The sequence below is a fragment of the Coregonus lavaretus genome (assembly GCF_964263955.1).
Source record: "Coregonus lavaretus genome assembly, chromosome: 12".
Lineage (NCBI taxonomy): Eukaryota > Metazoa > Chordata > Actinopteri > Salmoniformes > Salmonidae > Coregonus > Coregonus lavaretus.
This window is the reverse complement of record NC_139999.1, coordinates 46,504,891-46,526,919: the sequence shown is the minus strand read 5'-3', so window position 1 is coordinate 46,526,919 and position 22,029 is coordinate 46,504,891. Positions and strand designations below refer to the sequence as shown.

The 22,029-nt window shown below is 42.1% G+C and overlaps 1 protein-coding gene across 3 annotated transcripts; it reads right to left on the bottom strand.

Moving 5' to 3' along the window:
* Window positions 1-410: 410 nt before the first annotated feature.
* Window positions 411-21,379, bottom strand: LOC311138744 (aminoacylase-1-like). Of its 3 annotated transcripts, none has more exons than XM_084173553.1 (15): window positions 21,283-21,379; window positions 20,771-20,908; window positions 16,558-16,622; window positions 16,362-16,466; window positions 16,042-16,136; window positions 15,628-15,704; window positions 15,197-15,286; window positions 14,890-14,946; window positions 12,758-12,831; window positions 12,275-12,324; window positions 12,035-12,179; window positions 8,170-8,238; window positions 7,818-7,897; window positions 7,665-7,725; window positions 411-1,975 (listed from the first exon to the last, which is right to left on the bottom strand). In XM_084173553.1, the coding sequence occupies exons 2-15, from the start codon at window positions 20,895-20,897 to the stop codon at window positions 1,811-1,813; spliced, it is 1,260 nt and encodes a 419-aa protein (XP_084029679.1). In that variant the 5' UTR covers window positions 20,898-20,908; window positions 21,283-21,379; the 3' UTR covers window positions 411-1,810. The 3 variants fall into 3 exon arrangements, with proteins under 3 accessions (XP_084029679.1, XP_084029680.1, XP_084029678.1); XM_084173554.1 differs by having other exon boundaries at window positions 20,771-20,904; window positions 21,283-21,325; XM_084173552.1 differs by having other exon boundaries at window positions 20,771-20,949; window positions 21,283-21,313.
* Window positions 21,380-22,029: the final 650 nt, after the last annotated feature.

Here is a 22,029-nt window from a genome sequence, read left to right as displayed (position 1 = left end):
GATAAGAGCGTCTGCTAAATGACGTAAATGTAAATGTGATTGTGAGTCTATAAGTAGTGGCAATGCTGTTACTGTTGGGAGCAGGGTTGGTTCATACTGGTGATAAACACATTATGGTGCTTATTATGGTGATTACGGCCCCCACGTGGCTACAATACAGTTATTCCTTATGTCTCAGTTCCTCTGTTTCATGTATTCGGTTTACTAAAACAACATTTTGCTTAACAAAAATATCTTATGTTCATGATGTAAGATATTTTTGTCTTATAGTGTTTTGAGCATTGTGGTGTGCATGATACGATCTCTGTTTTTTATTTGTCAGAACAGATTTAGCTACACAGCGCTTTTCTATCTGCAGTCCCTGGGCAGAAAATATTAACACTCAACCTCTAAATCAAATAACACAGCAGTTCAATAAAGTGAGATCTTTATTCAAATCAGCTCTATCAAAAAAAAAAATCAAAACATGTGTATTTATCAGGCATATAAATTCATTTTCAAACAAAAATCATTATATGAATCTGTGGTTTCAAGTAGTTTATGAAATATATGAACGTTAACATGGCATTACTTCAGTCTTGTTTGTGTGGTTGGGGGCTAATCAATAAGGTTATGACATAAATAATAAAGAAGTAGCTTAGCCTATCAAATTACAATAGGACTGGAAGATACCAAGTTGAATAAGAGAGAACTTGGTAAGTGTACCGACATACCACTTCCTTAACAATCTAATGATGGATTTAGAGCTTTTTAGAATACTCATTAACTATTTTAATAACAGAACCTCTCTTGCCCAATTGGGTTCTGTGTTGGGCGGCAGGTAGCTTAGTGGTTAAGAGCGTTGTGCCAGTAACCGAAAGGTCGCTGGTTCTAATCCCCGAGCCGACTAGGTGAAAAATCTGTCGATGTGCCCTTGAGCAAGGCACTTAACCCTAATTGCTCCTGTAAGTCGCTCTGGATAAGAGCGTCTGCTAAATGACTCAAATGTAATGTAATGTTATATTTCCACTATAGCTCAATTTCACTAACTGTGAATCTAAGTTGTTTTAAACAAATGGCTGTTAGAAAGTTGTCCAAAGAGCAAATGGCAGATCAACTAGAATAAATGAGGGGATAGTGGATGCTAGGTTTAAGTGGATAAGTAATATTGTGGAGGGACATCTGAAGTAATTCTGTGCAAGGTTTGGATCAAGCAGCATTTTAATTACCAACTTCAAAGAGCGTCATCTGATATAACCGTGTTGCTTATCTCTAATACATCTTTGATAAGCATTTAAGACTTAAATCCATACATTGATTAGAGTAGTGAATGATCACACCCTTTGTCAAGACCTCTTACACAGACACATTAAACACATTCTCTTAAGTATAATGTTGTTACAAGGCTGTTATTACAATGTTGTGTAATGCAATGGTATAACGGTGTCCTGAGTTGCTATGTATGGTCAGAGAAAATAAAATAGATTTTATGCATACAGAAGGCATAGTGCCAAATGTGAAGTGCTAAATTGGACTATTATAAATTATATCTGGATGAAGTAATCTCATTTTATTCTTTGGCGCTGCCTTCTGGATTATTCTAAAACTAATCTTGAATAATTCAGATGGTTATCTGTGAGAGGTGTCAGATCAGACCGACACGTGCCAAGGAGAGGTTACGAGACACAGGATGTGAAGTAGCCGAGGTTCTCAACTGGTTTGGTTTCGGGACACACATTTAACTGGGTTGCCTCAGTCGTGACCCAATATTCGAGTGGCAAATTTTTTTAAAAATCAAATTAGGGTCACCCACCAGTTAAGAATTGCTGCTCTAGGCATCGCAAGGCAGAGCAGGCACATTGGCTAATGCTGGCACTAGGTTCTCATACACCTGAATGCCTTTGAGGAAGACCTGCTCGTTCAGATATTCGTTGTGGTCGTGCAGCAGGATGGGGGTCCGGTTCATTGGGGAGAAACCGATGGCAGGGAGGCCCACCTACAGCAGGACACAAACATGATTGAAAGATCCTCCTTTTTGTCAAGAAAGCATTGCAACTAATATCTGACACACTGACAATGACATAACAGCAAAAACACTTATATTTACACTTATGTTTTTGGTCTTGTTGCCTCAATGAATAAAACAGCATAGAACAACTTTGAATGTCATTTTTTTAGGTAAGGGCCCTCGCTCTACTATTGCACCAAATATCTTATCAATCTCAAGAGAGATGCATTTAAAGGGAGAACCACATTTAGCTCATTCAAAGCACAGTGGTTTGTCTCTATGGAGATGTTTAGCTTGTGGCATTTATGAAGCATTTCTTCTCCTAATGATCAAGTAAAATGAACAACACATATGGACATAGCTTTGAAGTGCAAGCTTCTACAATAACAAAACATGTTTTGTCCTGAGGTCATAAACACATAAAAACACATGCAGTTCTAAGTGTTTGAAAGTAAGATGTTGTGATGGTGTACTAGGGTTGGGCGGTATCCAGATTTTCATTCCGTTTCTGTACCATACCAAGGTATACGGTATTACCGGAAGTGCACACAAGGGGCGCTATAAAAAATTTAAATAGAAATCGCACATAAAACAGGGATCTTGATCTAGGAGGGAATTGAATGTCTGCTGTCACGAAGAAGCTTGATTTTGACATCTAGCCACTTACAGTGAGGGAAAAAAGTATTTGATCCCCTGCTGATTTTGTACGTTTTCCCACTGACAAAGACATGATCAGTCTATAATTTTAATGGTAGGTTTATTTGAACAGTGAGAGACAGAATAACAACAAAATAATCCAGAAAAACGCATGTCAAAAATGTTATGAATTGATTTGCATTTTAATGAGGGAAATAAGTATTTGACTCCTCCTCAATCAAAAATATTTCTGGCTCCCAGGTTTCTTTTATACAGGTAACGAGCTGAGATTAGGAGCACAATCTTAAAGGGAGTGCTCCTAATCTCAGTTTGTTACCTGTATAAAAGACACCTGTCCACAGAAGCAATCAATCAGATTCCAAACTCTCCACCATGGCCAAGACCAAAGAGCTCTCCAAGGATGTCAGGGACAAGATTGTAGACCTACACAAGGCTGGAATGGGCTACAAGACCATCGGCAAGCAGCTTGGTGAGAAGGTGACAACAGTTGGTGCGATTATTCGCAAATGGAAGAAACACAAAATAATTGTCAATGTGCCTCGGCCTGGGGCTCAATGCAAGATCTCACCTCGTGGAGTTGCAATGAACATGAGAACAGTGAGGAATCAGCCCAGAACTACACGGGAGGATCTTGTCAATGATCTCAAGGCAGCTGGGACCATAGTCACCAAGAAAACAATTGGTAACACACTACGCCGTGAAGGACTGAAATCCTGCAGCGCCCGCAAGGTTCCCCTGCTCAAGAAAGCACATATACAGGCCCGTCTGAAGTTTGCCAACGAACATCTGAATGATTCAGAGGAGAACTGGGTGAAAGTGTTGTGGTCAGATGAGACCAAAATCGAGGTCTTTGCCATCAACTCAACCCGCCGTGTTTGAAGGAGGAGGAATGCTGCCTATGACCCCAAGAACACCATCCCCACCGTCAAACATGGAGGTGGAAACATTATGCTTTGGGGGTGTTTTTCTGCTAAGGGGACATGACAACTTCACCGCATCAAAGGGACGATGGACGGGGCCATGTACCGTCAAATCTTGGGTGAGAACCTCCTTCCCTCAGCCAGGGCATTGAAAATGGGTCGTGGATGGGTATTCCAGCATGACAATGACCCAAAACACACGGCCAGGGCAACAAAGGAGTGGCTCAAGAAGAAGCACTTTAAGGTCCTGGAGTGGCCTAGCCAGTCTCCAGACCTTAATCCCATAGAAAATCTGTGGAGGGAGCTGAAGGTTCAAGTTGCCAAACGTCAGCCTCGAAACCTTAATGACTTGGAGAAGATCTGCAAAGAGGAGTGGGACAAAATCCCTCCTGAGATGTGTGCAAACCTGGTGGCCAACTACAAGAAATGTCTGACCTCTGTGATTGCCAACAAGGGTTTTGCCACCAAGTACTAAATCATGTTTTGCAGAGGGGTCAAATACTTATTTCCTTCATTAAAATACAAATCAATTTATAACATTTTTGTTGTTATTCTGTCTCTCACTGTTCAAATAAACCTACCATTAAAATTATAGACTGATCATGTCTTTGTCAGTGGGCAAACATACAAAATCAGCAGGGGATCAAATACCTTTTTCCCTCACTGTATGTAGCAAGTGAAATGCATAGCTGGATATCATTTATTTAACACATCTTAAGATTTCTTATAGTTATCCTTAACTTATAGTTATTAGCATTGGTGTAGCACCCCCCCCCCCCCCCCCCCCGAGTTGAGTTTTTACCAAAAAGTTATATTTTGGTTTCATCTGACCATATGACATTCTCCCAATCCTCTTCTGGATCATCCAAATGCACTCTAGCAAACTTCAGACGGGCCTGGACATGTACTGGCTTAAGCAGGGGGACACGTCTGGCACTGCAGGATTTGAGTCCCTGGCGGCATAGTGTGTTGCTGATGGTAGGCTTTGTTACTTTGGTCCCAGCTCTCTGCAGGTCATTCACTAGGTCCCCCCGTGTGGTTCTGGGATTTTTGCTCACCGTTCTTGTGATCATTTTGACCCCACGGGGTGAGATCTTGCGTGGAGCCCCAGATCGAGGGAGATTATCAGTGGTCTTGTATGTCTTCCATTTCCTAATAATTGCTCCCACAGTTGATTTCTTCAAACCAAGCTGCTTACCTATTGCAGATTCAGTCTTCCCAGCCTGGTGCAGGTCTACAATTTTGTTTCTGGTGTCCTTTGACAGCTCTTTGGTCTTGGCCATAGTGGAGTTTGGAGTGTGACTGTTTGATGTTGTGGACAGGTGTATTTTATACTGATAACAAGTTCAAACAGGTGCCATTAATACAGGTAACGGAGTGGAGGACAGAGGAGCCTCTCAAAGAAGAAGTTACAGGTCTGTGAGAGCCAGAAATCTTGCTTGTTTTTAGGTGACCAAATACTTATTTTCCGCCATAATTTGCTAATAAATTCATTAAAAATCCTACAATGTGATTTTTTTCTCTCAATTTGTCTGTCATAGTTGATGTGTACCTATGATGAAAATTACAGGCCTCTCTCATCTTTTTAAGTAGGAGAACTTGCACAATTGGTGGCTGACTAAATACTTTCCCCCCCCCACTGTATACACAATGTGGCTGACACAACAGATCAGAACGTTTAGCTTAAAATGTTGATAAACTATTAGGCTATTTCTTCACATTATAAGTGCAGCAATGTGCACATGGCAGTAATAAGCAGAAATGTTCCATTAGCGGGAAAACACCATTATCAAAAGTCATACGCGATTATGCAGGTAACGCTTTTATTATAAAAAGGTACATTTTTATGGTGAAAATGATCTTGCCCAAACTTGAAACTCACGCGCTGCTTATGTATGCCAGTTAAGCTCTACACCCCTTGTAAAGCAGATGAATGTGCTTAATTTCAAGAAGTTATTTGGCCACTTTAGTTGTGATACAAACATTATCAAAAGTTTGGACACACCTACTCATTCCAGGGTTCTTCTTTATCCTTAATATTTTCTACATTGTAGAATAATAGTGAAGACATCAAAACTACAAAATAACACATATGGAATCATGTAGTAACCAAAAAAGTGTTAAACAAATGAAAATATATTTTATATTTGAGATTCTTCAAATAGCCACCGTTTGCCTTGATGACAGCTTTGCACACTCTTGGCATTCTCTCAACCAGCTTCATGAGGTAGTCACCTGGAATGCATTTCAATTAACAGGTGTGCCTTCTTAAAAGTTAATTTGTGGAATTTCTTTCCTTCTTAATGTGTTTGAGCCAATCAGTTGTGTTGTGACAAGGTAGGGGTGGTATACAGAAGATAGCCCTATTTGGTAAAAGACCAAGTCCATATTATGGCAAGAACAGCTCAAATAAGCAAAGAGAAACGACAGTCCATCATTACTAAGACATGAAAGTCAGTCAATCCGGAAAATGTCAAGAACATTTAAAGTTTCTTCAAGTGCAGTCGCAAAAACCATCTCTCATGAGGACCGCCACAGGAAAGGAAGACCCAGAGTTACATCTGTTGCAGAGGATAAGTTCATTAGAGTTAACTGCACCTCAGATTGCAGCCCAAATAAATGCTTCACAGAGTTCAAGTAACAGACATCTCAACATCAACTGTTCAGAGGAGACTGCGTGAATCAGGTCTTCATGGTCGAATTGCTGCAAAGAAACCACTACTAAAGGACACCAATAATAAGAAGAGACTTGCTTGGGCCAAGAAGCATGAGCAATGGACATTAGACCGGTGGAAATCTGTCCTTTGGTCTGATGAGTCCAAATTTGAGATTTGTGAGACACAGAGTAGGTGAACGGATGATCTCCGCATGTGTGGTTCCCACTGTGAAGCATGGAGGAGGAGGTGTGATGGTGCTTTGCTGGTGACACCGTCTGTGATTTATTTAGAATTCAAGGCACACTTAACCAGCAAGGCTACCACAGTATTCTGCAGCGATACACCATCCCATCTGGTTTGGGCTTAGTGGGACTATTTGTTTTTCAACAGGACAATGACCCAAAACACACCTCCAGGCTGTGTAAGGGCTATTTGACCAAGAAGGAGAGTGATGGGGTGCTGCATCAGATAACCTGGCCTCCACAATCACCCCACCTCAACCCAATTGAGATGGTTTGGGATGAGTTGGACCGCAGAGTGAAGGAAAAGCAGCCAACAAGTGCTCAGCACATGTGGGAACTCCTTCAAGACTGTTGGAAAAGCATTCCAGGTGAAGCTGGTTAAGAGAATGCCAAGAATGTGCAAAGCTGTCATCAAGGCAAAGGGTGGCTACTTTGAAGAATCAAAAATATAAAATATATTTTGATTTGTTTAACACTTTCTTGGTTACTACATGATTCCATATGTGTTATTTAATAGTTTATGTCTTCACTGTTATTCTACAATGTAGAAAATAGTAAAAATAAAGAAAAACCCTGGAATGAGTAGGTGTGTCCAAACTTTTGACTGGTACTGTATACTAAATAATATGTGTGAAATTTGTTTTGATTTAGAACGGACCATTATCATGCACCTGTCTCAAAACAGGGGCAGTTGGAAAAAATACATGTCATCTATGCACTTAAATAGCGAATGGAGGACGCTTTTCCCGTGGTTCATTTTCATGCCAGCCAGGTAGGCTATCCTCCTGTGGTAAATATAAGCAATGTGCTTAATATTAGGAAAGTAGAGAAATAAATATAGTAGGCCTAGCCTATAGAAAGCTGATGGGTCCTCCTCTTTTTAATAGAGGTTATCACTCTGTTTTCTCACACAATTGCATAGCCTTTAGAAATGTTGCGCAATATGAGCTCTCATGAAGTGTTTGATTAGATTTTCGATATTATTTGCATTGATGTCAGAGTGATTAGAGGGACAATAGAGTGCTGAGTACCAGGCAGTTGGCAAGTTTGGTAGGCTACTAATGACCATCAGTAGCATCAGAGCTTGGAGAAGCCTAATTACCGTGACTAAACGGTCACATGGAATTTGACTGCCTTCATGACTCGTGACCGCCGGTGTGGCGGTAATACGGCCACCACAACAGCCCTAGCTCTAACTCACCGCTCTGATGAAGCGACTGTCCGTGGCTGCAGGAAAGATCTCCTTTTCCAAAGTAATTTTCCTGAGGCGAGAGAAATTCAGATGAAGCTAACCTTTACTGAGTGTGTGTGTGTGTGTGTGTGTCTGTGTATGTGTATGTGTGTGTGTCCTCACATGGCTTTGCAGGTTGTGCTGAAGGTGTTCCACCAAGGGTCACTCTCATCTGTGGATGTCACATTCTGGTTCATGTGTTTCTGTGGAGGAGGACAAAGAACGTTTTACAACTGGGTCATATTCATTAATGTACACCGTAGCAAAACATTTCACAACGGAAAACAAAACAAGTGTTTCTTCTTGGAAAGTTTAGGGAGTCGCTCCCTGTTTGGGTCCGTTTACTTCCATTTCGTACCTTGTGAATACGACCCAGATGAGAACACTTTATAGCATCCTCTACTGATCTGTGATCAGGTGTCTCCATTCTCATACACAAGTGTGTGTACGGAGAGACGCAGTTTATTGTACTGACCTGAGCAAACTCATACGTGATGCCCTCTCCCGCCTCCTTACACCACTTCTTAATCTGCTCCTCGAACTCCTAACAATGGAATAAAAGATTTGAAATGTTGAAGATAACATTGAGCTGAACTGTGTATAATAATAACCCCGGCACAGTAGGGATGGGCAGGGAATATCCGGATATCCAAATGGACGTTAGTATTCGAACACTTGGTGAGAGTAATCATTCTGAGAATTTCTTTTAGGCCTATTTTAACAATGAAAAAGCTTTGTCTAAATGAAATGAAATTGTCCATGTTACATTGTTACACACAAGGACATACCATGACATTTGAAATGCTTACATTTAATAAAACAACAAACTTTAGAATGTAGTGTTTATGTTTTCTTCTGCGGCTTCAGACGTCACGTGGCTTTGACAGCACATTGCACATTTACAGTTGCGCACTGTAAGTATCCTACAGTTCTGACGACGCAAAGTGATTGTTTTATTTATTTCCAAGCTAATTTTCTCTCAATATCATAGCACATTTAGCCCTCCAGTCAGCCCTGACAACGGTATGCTATTTTCCCCCCTTCAAATAGCGATTAGCCTAGTACCAATGGAGGGTCCACTAGACCTGATACAGATCAATGCAAAACACTCACCAGAAAACTTTTTGGGAAACAGAATCAGTTCTATGATGGCGAGCATCAGACTTCTTTCACTGTGTTGCTGTTAGCCTAAGCTACTGTTAGCCAAAAACAACCAATATAGCACCATGAAAACAACTGCGCAGTCTGCTGTTGTGGCATTTTGCTATATTCTGATTGGTCAAGAGAGTAGAGCAATTTATTTTATTTTTAGAATTTCGTCTATCTGGATATCTGAAGAAAAAAATCATGATATTATTTGAATAGTGAAATAATTTCCAGTGTTGGGGAGTCTATGTATTTCAATTAGCTATTTATCTACATTTTGCAGTAGCTTGGCGGTAGCGGAACTATACTGAACAAAAATATAAACGCAACATGCAACAATTTACACGATTTTACTGAGTTACGTAAGGAAAACAGTCACTTGAAATAAATAAATTAGGCCCTAATCTATGGATTTCACATGACTGGGCAGGGGCGCAGCCATGGGTGGGCTTGGGAGGGCATACAGTGCATTCGGAAAGTATTCAGACCCCTTGATTTTTTCCACATTTTGTTACGTTACAGCCTTATTCTAAAATTGATTTTTTTTTTAAAGATCCTCATCAATACCCCATAATGACAAAGCAAAAACAGTTTTAGAAATTTTTGAAAATGTATAAAAAAAGAAAAAAACGGAAATACCTTATTTACATAATTATTCGGACCCTTTGCAATGAGACTCGATATTTAGCTCAGGTGCATCCTGTTTCCATTGAACATCCTTGAAATGTTTCTACAACTTGATTGGAGTCCACCTGTGGTAAATTCAATTGATTGGACATGATTTGGAAAGGCACACACACACACACCTGTCTATATAAAGGTCCCAGAGTTGACAGTGTATGTCAGAGCAAAAACCAAGCCATGAGGTCGAAGGAATTGTCCATAGAGGTCCAAGACAGGATTGTGTCAAGGCACAGATCTGGGGAAGGGTACCAAAACATTTCCGCAGCATTGAAGGTCACCAAGAACACAGTGGCCTCCATCATTCTTAAAATGAAGAAGTTTGGAACCACCAAGACTCTTCCTAGAGCTGGCCGCCCGGCCAAACTGAGCAATCGGGGGAGAAGGGCCCGATGGTCACTCTGACAGAGCTCCACAGATCCTCTGTGGAGATGGGAGAACCTTCCATACATTTTACATTTACATTTTAGTCATTTAGCAGACGCTCTTATCCAGAGCGACTTACAGGAGCAATTAGGGTTAAGTGCCTTGCTCAAGGGCACATCGACAGATTTTTCACCTAGTCAGCTCGGGGACTAGAACCAGCGACCTTTCGGTTACTGGCACAACGCTCTTAACCACTAAGCTACTTCCAGAAGGACAACCATCTCTGCAGCACTTCACCAATCAGGCCTTTACGGTAGAGTGGCCAGACGGAAGCCACTCATCAGTAAAAGGCACATGACAGCCAGAAACAAGATTCTCTGGTCTGATGAAACCAAGATTGAACTCTTTGGCCTGAATGCCAATCATCATGTCTGGAGAAAACCTGGCACCATCCCTATGATGAAGCATGGTGGTGGCAGCATCATGCTGTGGGATGTTTCAGCGGCAGGGACTGGGAGACTAGTCAGGATCGAGGGATAGATGAATGGAGCAAAGTACAGAGAGATCCTTGATGAAAACCTGCTCCAGAGCGCTCAGGACCTCAAACTGGGGCGAAGGTTCACCTTCCAACAGGACAACGACCCTAAGCACACAGCCAAGACAACGCAGGAGTAGCTTCGGGACAAGTCTCTGAATGTCCTTGAGTGGCCCAGCCAGAGCCCGGACTTGAACCAGATCTAACATCTCCAGAGAGACCTGAAAATAGCTGTGCAGCGACGCACCCCATCCAATTTGACAGAGCTTGAGAGGATCTGCAGAGAAGAATGGGAGAAACTCCCCAAATACAGGTGTGCCAAGCTTGTAGCGTCATACCCAAGAAGATTTGAGGCTGTAATCACTGCCAAAGGTGCTTCAACAAAGTACTGAGTAAAGGGTCTGAATACTTATGTAAATGTTATATTTCCATTCATTATGGGTTATTGTGTGCAGATTGATCAGGGGAAAAAACTAATTTTTATCAATGTTCGAATAAGGCTGTAACGTAACAAAATGTGGAAAAGGTCAAGGGGTCTGAACACTTTCCGAATGCACTGTAGGCCCATGGCTTCTGGTTGGGGTATGTACATACAGTCACCGGCTTCATCAATAAGTGCATCGATGACGTCGTCCCCACAGTGACTGTACGTACATACCCCAACCAGAAGCCATGGATTACAGGCAACATCCGCACTAAGCTAAAGGGTAGAGCTGCCGCTTTCAAGGAGCGGGACTCTAACCTGGAAGCTTATAAGAAATACAGCTATGCCCTCCGACGAACCATCAAACAGGCAAAGCGTCAATATAGGACTAAGATCGAATCGTACTTCACCGGCTCCGACGCTCGTTGGATGTGGCAGGGCTTGCAAACTATTATAGACTAGAAAAGGAAGCACAGCCGCGAACTGCCCAGTGACACGAGCCTACCAGACGAGCTAAATTACTTCTATGCTCACTTTGAGGCAAGTAACACTGAAACATGCATGAGAGCATCAGCTGTTCCAGATGACTGTGTGATCACGCTCTCCGTAGCCGATGTGAGTAAGACCTTTAAACAGTTCAACATTCACAAGGCTGCAGGACCAGACAGATTACCAGGACGTGTACTCCGAGCATGCGCTGACCAACTGGCAAGTGTCTTCACTGACATTTTCAACCTCTCCCTGACTGAGTCTGTAATACCAACATGTTTCAAGCAGATCACCATAGTCCCTGTGCCCAAGAACACTAAGGTAACCTGCAAATTCTCTAAAACGATGTTGGAGGCAGCTTATGGTAGATAAATGAACATTAAATTATCTGGCAACAGCTCGATGGACATTCCTGCAGTCAGCATGCCAACTGCACGCTCCTTCAAAACTTGAGACATTTGTGTTGTGTGACAAAACTGCACATTTTAGAGTGGCCTTTTATTGTTAGATTTGATCATTTATGAAGCAGTAGTTTGGATGTAGTGACCTACCTTTTCAAAGTAACTTTCTTTTTCTTAAGGGTAGCTTTAGCGTAGCTTAACTTAGTTGGTAGTTTGGTAAACTACATATTCAGATTAGCTTCCCCAACGTTGATAATTTCAAATGCCCCTCCCTAGCACACAAGGCACACAGACACACCTGCAAATTGACTGTGGGCGGTATTCTCAAGTCGAAGCTGACGTCCATCTCGGCAGGGATGACGTTGTAGGCCACGCCTCCTTTCACCATGGTCATGTTGACGGTGGTGACGTCACCAAGAGTGAAACACTCGCTGGTGTTCAACCTTCAACACACACACAAATACTAAAATCACTTTCCTGTTAAGTAGCTATGGCTCCCTCTAGTGACTGAACTCATCTCTCTTCCTGCCTTACTGACCTGTGTTTCTCCTTCTCTCTGAAGTCCAGGAAGGAGTTGATAATACTGCGCTGAGAAAAGGGAGACAGACAAAAGCAGGTGAGGTCACTGACATCATCATCCTCCAAGTGATCAGAATCAGAACCCTTTTCTGCTCTCTTTGGCCAAGTTGGCCACGGGAACTATAGTGTGTGTGCGGACAAGGGCTGTGTCCAAAATGGTGACCTACATTTGAGTAATTTAGCAGACACTTTTATCCAGAGCGACTTACAAAAGCAATTAGGATTAAGTGCATTTCTCAAGGGCACATTAACAGATTTTCCACCTAGTTGGCTCAGGGATTCAAACCAGCAACCTTTCAGTTACTGGCCCAACGCTCTTAACCGCTAGACTACCTTCCGCCTATTCTCTATAGTGCCCATACATTTGACCAAGGCCCACAGGGAATAAGGTGCTATTTGTGACACACAAAGTCCCTCTAGCTGTGAACAAAGGAAGTCTTACCAGTTTCTCTGCAGCTGTGTTCTCCACAAACCTGGAGCCGTGGCCAGGACTGCCTGGGCAGTGGACCGTTATCCCTGAGGGAAACAGACACAGGCTCTTTCTCCCAAAAATTATTTTTCACATCCTCTCTCCTCGCCTCTTTCTCAAAACACATTGGTGGAAAAGGTCTGAGGGGAGGATCCTTGGACCTTCTTCTCCAATACATTTGAGAAGGCAGACTGGTCTCAGACTAGACTTAACATAGTAAATGAAAATCTGGGACACTAATTAATAATATGATATGTTACATTTGGTATGGTTACATATAACCTAACGTGGATAAGAGAATCAGTGGAGGCTGCTGAGGGGAGGACGGCTCATAATAATGGACGGAACGGAGTTAATGGAATGGCATTCCACCCATTCCGCTCCAGCCATTACCACGAGCCTGTCCTCCCCAATTAAGGTGCCACCAACCTCCTGTGAAGAGCATCTGCTAAATGACTAAAATGTCAAATGTAAATGTTAAAGCGGCAATCAGCAGTTGAAAGAATAACAAAACCCCTCCCCGTAAGTTTCACAAAAACACTGATGGATGGGGCTGGAAAAATGTAACCACTCTCAAATTCATAGACATAGCTATGGATGCAAGGACTGACCATCCATATCAAAATGATAGTTTTAACCATGTTTTGAGGCTATACAGTATTTGTTTACATTTACATGGTTTACAAACATTGGAGTAAAATAAGCTTATATTTAGGGTTCTGATGGGGTATGACAGCTGAACTAAGCTCATGAGGCATTTATAAGTTATACTCTTCAAGAATCAATGGGTACATATAATTTTAAAGTCCAAAACAGGATGTAGCTACTGCATATTTCCCCTTTAAGGCAAAAACTAAAGTAGAGTGGTTGGTAAAAGGCGAACGTCTAGCAACCCAAAGGTGGCGTGTTCAAATCTCATCACGGACAACTTTAGCATTTTAGCTAATAAACAACTATAAACACTTACTTACTAGCTACTTTGTATCTACTTAGCATGTTAGCTAATCCTTCCCCTAAACTTACCCCTTTAACCTAACTCCTAAACCTAACCCTTAGCCTAGCTAACATTAGCCATCTAGCTAACGTTAGCCACAACAAATTGGAATTCGTAACATATCGTACGAATTGCAAGTTGTAACATATCATACGAATTGTACAAATTTGTTCACATCCCTGTTAGTGAGCATTTCTCCATCCACAGGTGTAGCATATCAAAAAGCTGATTAAACAGCATGATCATTACCCAAGTGCACCTTGTGCTGGAGACAATAAAAGGCCACTAAAATGTGAAGTTGTGTCACAACACAATGCCACAGATGTCTCAAGTTTTGAGGGAATGTGCAATTGGCATGCTGACTGCAGGAATGTCCACCAGAGCTGTTAGCAGATAATTGAACGTTCATGTCTCTACCATAAGCTGCCTCCAACGTCATTTTAGAGAATTTGGCAGTACGTCCATTCGGCTTCACAACCGCAGACCACGTGTACCCGTGCCAACCCAGGACCTCCACATCTGTCTTCTTCTCCTGCGGGATCGTCTGAGGGGGGGTGGGTGGTGCTGAGGAGTAATTCTGTCTGTAATAAAGCCCTTTTGTGGGGAAAAACTCACTCTGATTGGCTGGGGCTGGCTCACCAGTGGGTGGGCCTGGCTGCCAAGTTGGTGGGCCTATGCCCTTCCAGGCCCACTCATGGCTGCACCCTGCCTAGTCATGTGAAATCTATAGATTAGGGCCTAATTAATTTATTTAAATTGACTGATTTCCTTATTTGAACTGCAACGCAGTAAAATCTTTGAAATTGTTGCACGTTGCGTTTATATTTTTGTTCAGTGTACATACCATACCAAAAGTAACATATCATAGTCATTTGAGTGTCCCGGATTTTCATTTACAATGTTACGTCTACCCCAGAGTCCAGGTTGGAGAAGGAGGCGAGGAGATAGGAATCGAGGAAAGACTAATTGAGATAGGATCACAGACAGACTAAGGCCAGGGTGAGAGGAGGATACATTTCTTGTGCGTACTGCTGGGTGCTCGTGTGTATTTGATCATTCTTCATTGTTACAGTTAGGGCCAGAATCTCTAATACTCAGGGCTGATACTTACACCAGGGATTCCTCTCGCCATAGAAGACAGTGAAGGCTTCCCCAGGGTTGGCAAGACCTAAAACATACAGATATCAGGTGACAAAAGGGAAGTATAGGGCCTAAGGAAGTGTTCGTTTCAGTGCTGGATAGTCTCTGAGTATATCCCAAGTGGCACCCTATTCCTTACATTGTGCACTACTTTTCACCAGAGCCCTATGGGGCCTGGTCAAAAGTAGTGCACTATAAAGAGAATAGTGTGTAATTTGGGATGCAGGCCTCTGTTTATATTTGGGTGTTAATAAGGTGAAAAGGTTTTGTTTATTTACCTTCGTCAAGTGCAAAGCCAATGTTTAATTCCTGAAACTCTGGGAGCTTCACGAACGTCTCCATTCCTTTGTGACCTCCGACCTCCTCATCTAAGACATTCAAAGTGTCAAATCCAGAGCAAAGAGTAATAAAGCATATCTCAATCAATCACATTTATTTACAATGCCCTTTTTATATCAGAAGGTATCAAAAGTGCTTTTAAATTGTCTATGCCCGTGTCAAATGATGGATTGAGTTTCAAATGGCATCCTCCTCCCTATATAGTGCATTACTTTTGATCAAGGCCAATAGGGCTCTGGTCAAAAGTAGTGCACTATATAAGAAATAGGGTGCCTTTTGGGTCGCACCCATGCCATTACAACATTATTACAGTGTTATCACAGTTTTACATTCTGAGAAGCCCGTTTTAGGATGAGCGGTCATTGGCTACCTGGCACAAACATTAGGTGGATGGTGCGCATAAACTTCTTTCCTTCTGCTTTAAGTCTTCTGATGGCCTGGATATACCTATGGGAGACATCGAGCAGTAGCCATATTGGTTATGAGGCAAATAAAAAATAAAAAAAACGGGAGATGTGAAGGACACTGGTAACATAGAAATTGGAGTACAGTTGCACATTTCTGGCAAGTTTCCTAAAATTCCCAGGTTTTCAAGAAATCCTGGTTGGAGGGTTCCAGATTGTATGCTTATTCCCTCCTGATTCCACTAATATACCCACTAGGATTTCTGGAAAACCTAGGAATTTGGGGAAAGTTACCAACATTTTGCAACCCTAAATGGGAGTTTTGACCCGCTGTCTTACGATAGAATATCCCAACAGGGTGGTGATGACATCACACTCACTGTATGGTGACACTCTTCATGTCCTGTGTTCCCCGAGCGTAGATGTTGCCCTCTGGGTCTTTCACAGCAGCAAACGAATCATACTTCCAGTGTTCCTAGAATGAGACACATTCATAGGATGAGTTCCTTTCCATGTGTTTCCCCTCTCACTAGTGGTAAAGACGACAGGGGGTTTCAAGGGGCGTCTCAGACTGAGAGTGCTGATCTAAGATCAGGTCCCCCCTGTCCATGGATCTTATTTAATGTGATCTAAAACACAAAACGGATCCTAGATCAGTACTACTCTGATATGCTTTATGAATACAGGCCCAGGTATTTACCTGGTAAACAGGCACAACGTCAGTATGGGAGTTGAGCAGGATGGACTTCAGAGTAGGGTTGGTCCCCTGCCAGGTCATGATAGACACAACTCTACCGGGGCAGACCTACGGACAGGTGTGAGGAGGACAGAGTTGACATGAGGTCTAGTGTGTGAAGAGTTGAATGTCAAAGAGATGTACCCAACCACACACACACCTCAATTTTCTTCATGGGCAGCCCAAGCTCCTCTGCTATTCTATCCAGGAACCTCAGAGCAGCATCTGTAAAGAGATAAACACAACCCATGGGCCAAGACTGTTACACTATGACAAGGGTTAGAGTAGTCTAATACAGAAAACCAAAATACATAGGTACAGTAATGAGTAAAACTTGTGTTGGTCTAAATCGAGGCCTGTTTGAAATTAACTTCCACAGTTATAAAATACACTCTCACTCTCTCTCCTGTTTAATAATTACTTAGATGTTGTTTTCCCACCATAAAGACTGACAATCTGTAACCATTACCTTTCCATTTTGAGTTCAATCAAGGGGACTCTGAGCTCAATATTCTTAAAGTGGCAAAGACTGGAGTTAGGCTACTAGTCACAGACACCGAGATTACATAGGGTTTACTGCTATAACCACAGTTGGGGAGTAACAGATTACATAGGGTTTACTGCTATAACCACAGTTGGGGAGTAACAGATTACATAGGGTTTACTGCTATAACCACAGTTGGGGAGTAACAGATTACATAGGGTTTACTGCTATAACCACAGTTGGGGAGTAACAGATTACATAGGGTTTACTGCTATAACCACAGTTGGGGAGTAACAGATTACATAGGGTTTACTGCTATAACCACAGTTGGGGAGTAACAGATTACAAAAAACTAACTGTAATCTGTTAAATTACCAGCAAAAATATTGTATTCAGATTACAGACACGTTTGAAAAACTAGGATTACTTCTAGGATTACTTTTAAATTCAGAAATGATGTTTGCGAAAAAGATCTTTATGACACCTTTCTTTTTCCTCAATGACTTACAAATCAACACTGAAAAAAGGCTTGAGTTTAAGTTTGTTCCGCCTTAGCGAATCTGACCACAAATCAGATCACTATGATGGCACACCAAATCCATTTGATGCATCGTGGGAAAAGAGCAGGAATAGGCTTTTGGTAGGCTACAGTCCAAGCTATGTCTTCCAATGGTGCGACTGCTGTCGGCATCCAAAGATTGTACATCCAATTTGAATAAACGCTTGGAGGTAAAGATGACAGCAGTGGTGTAGCCTACGGGCAACACGGATATCACTAATTGATATTTACATTTACATTTACATTTTAGTCATTTAGCAGACGCTCTTATCCAGAGCGACTTACAGGAGCAATTAGGGTTAAGTGCCTTGCTCAAGGGCACATCGACAGATTTTTCACCTAGTCGGCTTGGGGATTAGAACCAGCGACCTTTCTACAGAGAACAACGATATAAATCAAACCGCTGCTCTCTCATTTAGCTATTTGCGCCGTGATTGTTGTGGATAGCTGTTCACAAATGCATGTGCATTTTAGCCCAATAATGGCTGATATGAAGAAGTTTAAGCTGCCTATCAATCATTGTTTTTGCAACCAGATGGACAGCCAGTGAAAAATGCGCTCTTGCAATTGCTGCATAGTGCGGATCCCAGCCTATGGAATAAAAGTTGTACAACTGTGGTATTCCTCTGTGGTGTTGCGCTCCACACGGTCAAAAACAAGTTTAATTTAAGAAGATCACAGTGGGGCTTTTATTGCTCAATCCATAGGCCTAAAGGCGTCCCCATGCTTCCTAGCCGAAACAGTTTGGTGGAGTTTATGCATATATTATGATTACATTTTGTGACGTTTTTGTTCGTTTTCAGAGAGCGTTTTTTAGGTTGTTCAGGCACGCCCCAAAAATTCTGGAGGCATGCCGAAGTTCGGAGCCGAAGTCTACAGCCCTTCGTCAGTGATTGGTCAACTGTAGGGATTCTTCAATAAAAAGTCTGTTGTCATTCAACGAGACAACTCGTTTTCATGCACATTTTTTCATTGAGAAATACTGCACTAAAAATCTTAGTTAGATGTACAATTGCACGACTAAGATTTCTTGAGTTATCTTAGATCAATTGTGACTATTTTGAGGAAGTATACTGGCTACGCCAACTCAAAATGAACAAACAGTACTATTGCTGCTTTTTCTCATTTTTCAAGCGAATGTCTTTTAAGGGAGTATGCGAGCACACTCATTCGGTTCGGCGCCTGCTACTGAGCTTGGGTAATCCAAAAGTTACGTTACTGATAAGAAGTGGACCTTACACCATGGCAGGTAATAATTAGCCAAGTGCTTGCCTTCAGTCCGATTTATTTCTTTCAGCTTTATATAGTCCAGTGTTAAGGGTTGAAGAAAGGATTGTACAGTAGATCACTTATTTATGGTAGCTACAGTGCATTCGTAAAGTATTCAGACCCCTTGACTTTTTCCACATTTTGTTACGTTAAAGCCTTATTCTAAAATTTATTAAAATGTCAATCTACACACAATACCCCATAATGTCAAAGTGAAAACAGGTTTTTAGAAATGTTAGCAAATGTATCAAAATAAAAAAAAACAGAAATACCTTATTTACATAAGTATTCAGACCCTTTTCTATGAGACTCGAAATTGAGCTCAGGTGCATCCTGTTTCCATTGATCATAATTTAGATGATTCTACAACTTCATTGAAGTCCACCTGTGGTAAATTCAATTGATTGGACATGATTTGGAAAGGTGCACACCTGTCTATATAAGGTCCCACAGTTGACAGTGTATGTCAGAGCAAAAACCAAGCCATGAGGTCGAAGGAATTGTCCGTAGATTTCCAAGACAGGATTGTGTCGAGGCACAGATCTGGGGAAGGGTAGCAAAAAATGTCTGCAACATTGAAGGTCCCCAAGAAAACAGTGGCCTTCATCATTCTTTTATGGAAGAAGTTTGGAACCACCAAGACTCTTCCTAGAGCTGGCTGCCCAGCCAAACTGAGCAATCGGGGGAGAAGGGCCTTGGTCAGGGAGGTGACCAAGAACCCAATGGTCACTCTGACAGAGCTCCACAGTTCCTCTGTGGAGATGGGAGAACCTTCCAGAAGGACAACCATCCCTGCAGCACTCCACAATCAGGCCTTTATGGTAGAGTGGCCAGACGGCAGCCACTCCTCAGCAAAAGGCACATGACAGCCCGCTTGGAGTTTGCCAAGATTCTCTGGTCTGATGAAACCAAGATTGAACTCTTTGGCCTGAATGCCAAGCGTCACGTCTAGAGGAAACCTGGCACCATCCCTATGGTGGAGCATGGTGGTGGCAGCATCATGCTGTGGTGATGTATTTCAGCAGCAGGGACTGGGAGACTAGTCAGGATCGAGGGAAAGATGAACATGGCAAAAGAAAAGAGATCCTTGATGAAAACCTGCTCCAGAGCGCTCAGGACCTCAGACTGGGGTGAAGGTTCACCTTCCAACGGGACAACGACCCTAAGCACACAGCCAGGACACCCCAGGTGTGGCTTCAGGACAAGTCTCTGAATGTGCTTGAGTGGCACAGCCAGAGCCCAGACTTGAATGCGATCGAACATCTCTGGAGAGACCTGAAAATAGCTGTGCAGCGACGCTCCCCATCCAACCTGACAGAGCTTGAGAGGATCTGCAGAGAATAATGGGAGAAACTCCCCAAATACAGGTGTGCCAAGCTTGTAGCGTCATACCCAAGAAGACTCAAGGCTATAATCGCTGCCAAAGGTTCTTCAACAAAGTACTGAGTAAAGGGTCTGAATACTTACGTAAATGTAAAAACCTATTTTTGCTTTGTCATTATGAGGTAGCCTGGCGGGTAGGAGCGTTGGGCCAGTAACTGAAAGGTTGCTGGATCGAATCCCCGAGCTGACAATGTAAAAATCTGTTGTTCTGCCCCTGAGCAAGGCAGTTAACCTATGATGTGGATGTTGATTAAGGCAGCACCCCGCACCTCTCTGATTCAGAGGGGTTGGGTTAAATGCGACAGACACATTTCAGTTGAATGCATTCAGTTGTACAATTGACCAGGTATCCCCCTTTCCCTATTGTGTTTAGATTGATGAGGGAAAAAATCTATTTGATCAATTTTAGAATAACAAAATGTTGAAAAAGTGAAGGGGTCTGAATACTTTCCGAATGCACTGTATATTGGTTAGATGTATGATACTGTGTGGTGGTGTACACAAAACCTTGTCCACACAAAGTGTGACATTGTCTATGTCCCAAATAGCACCCTATTTCCTACTATATGGTGAGAAGTAGTGCACTATATAGAGAAGTGTCACATTTTGGATGCAGACATTATCATAGAAGATGTACATCCACCGTATAGAGACATTGAACACAGATCCATAACTTACCATAGTCAGGCTCTGGGTGGACAGTCCTGAGGCGGAGGTACTCTCTAAACAGGCTCACTGAGGGGTCTTCTCCCGATGTGGCCTGGCCTCCACCACCACCACATAGTCCATCCTTATCAGGCAGCATAGTATCACTGTCTTCAGCAGGGAGAGAGGACGCAGGCCCTGAGTGATGTAGGCTACAGGTCGACAACCGTGTGTGTGACAGTGACAGTCAGCGCGAGAGAGAGAGAGCAGCCCATAGGTAGCGATGACTTTTTCAACTAGCCATTTTGCAAATCAACCAATATATTTGAGTGAACTTTAGCATGGGGACATTGTTTCGCATAGCATGCACAACAGTGACTAGCCACATCCCCATGACTAGCAGTGAAAACCAAGGATTAGCTAGCTAACGTTTGCTAGCTAAATTAATACGTTCCTGAATTTATTAACTAGCTACTGTATTAAGTAAAAACGCCAGCATTTGTAAACATCACACAGAGTAGCAGACGATTTCATGAGACACTTACCTTGATAGATCCCTCACGACTGACTGCCTAACGGAATGAAAGGTCAATCTTTACTTGGCTGCTGACTTGTAATATTCTGCACAAGGGATGTGCAATCAATCTCCAAATCATCGATTGTTCTCATCGTCGGCATCATCAGTACCAAAATAGTCTAATTGTAAATTTGCTCCAATGTGTATTTGTTGTAAATTGACAATTACTAAATACAAAAATGTTTTCTGAAGTCTTATTAAAGGAAATTGAGCGCAATAACAGCACAATTCAAATAGAGGACATTATTGTTTAAGCCAATGAACTTTTGAGGCTTTCATTTGATGTCCAATGGAAAAAATCACCTATTATGTACAAGTTCATTATCATATAAAATAAATAGTGGTCATTGTCATAACAAAAAAATGGAACGGAGTGTACTTTTCTAGTTGTAACACCTTTCCACAGATTTAGTAGATACAGCACCTTCATCTTGGAACATCACCCCCCCCACACACACACAATTCAGAGTAAACATGCTGCAACAGGGAGCTACCGTCTATAAATACATTTCTGAATGTTATCATTAGTCTTTCTCCAAGTTTCTGTACATGAGATCCAGAGGTCATTTGGTCAACCATTGATTATTTTTCCTCTTAAAAAACACTTTAATGACAACTTATTTCCAATAGATCTCACACTTTTCACAGTTAATTTCTCTTAACAGAAATGCTTGTTTTTGTTTTCTGTTGCAAAACATTTTGCACGGTGTGCACT

Coding starts and splice junctions, on each gene's coding strand:
- LOC311138744 (XM_084173553.1), bottom strand. CDS start 20,897: ATGCTGCCTGATAAGGATGGACTATGTGGTGGTGGTGGAGGCCAGGCC. Junction 15,287..15,627: donor CCACCTAATGTTTGTGCCAG/GTAGCCAATGAC, acceptor TGAATGTCTTAG/ATGAGGAGGTCGGAGGTCAC. Junction 1,976..7,664: donor ACAGTCGCTTCATCAGAGCG/GTGAGTTAGAGC, acceptor GTCCTGCTGTAG/GTGGGCCTCCCTGCCATCGG.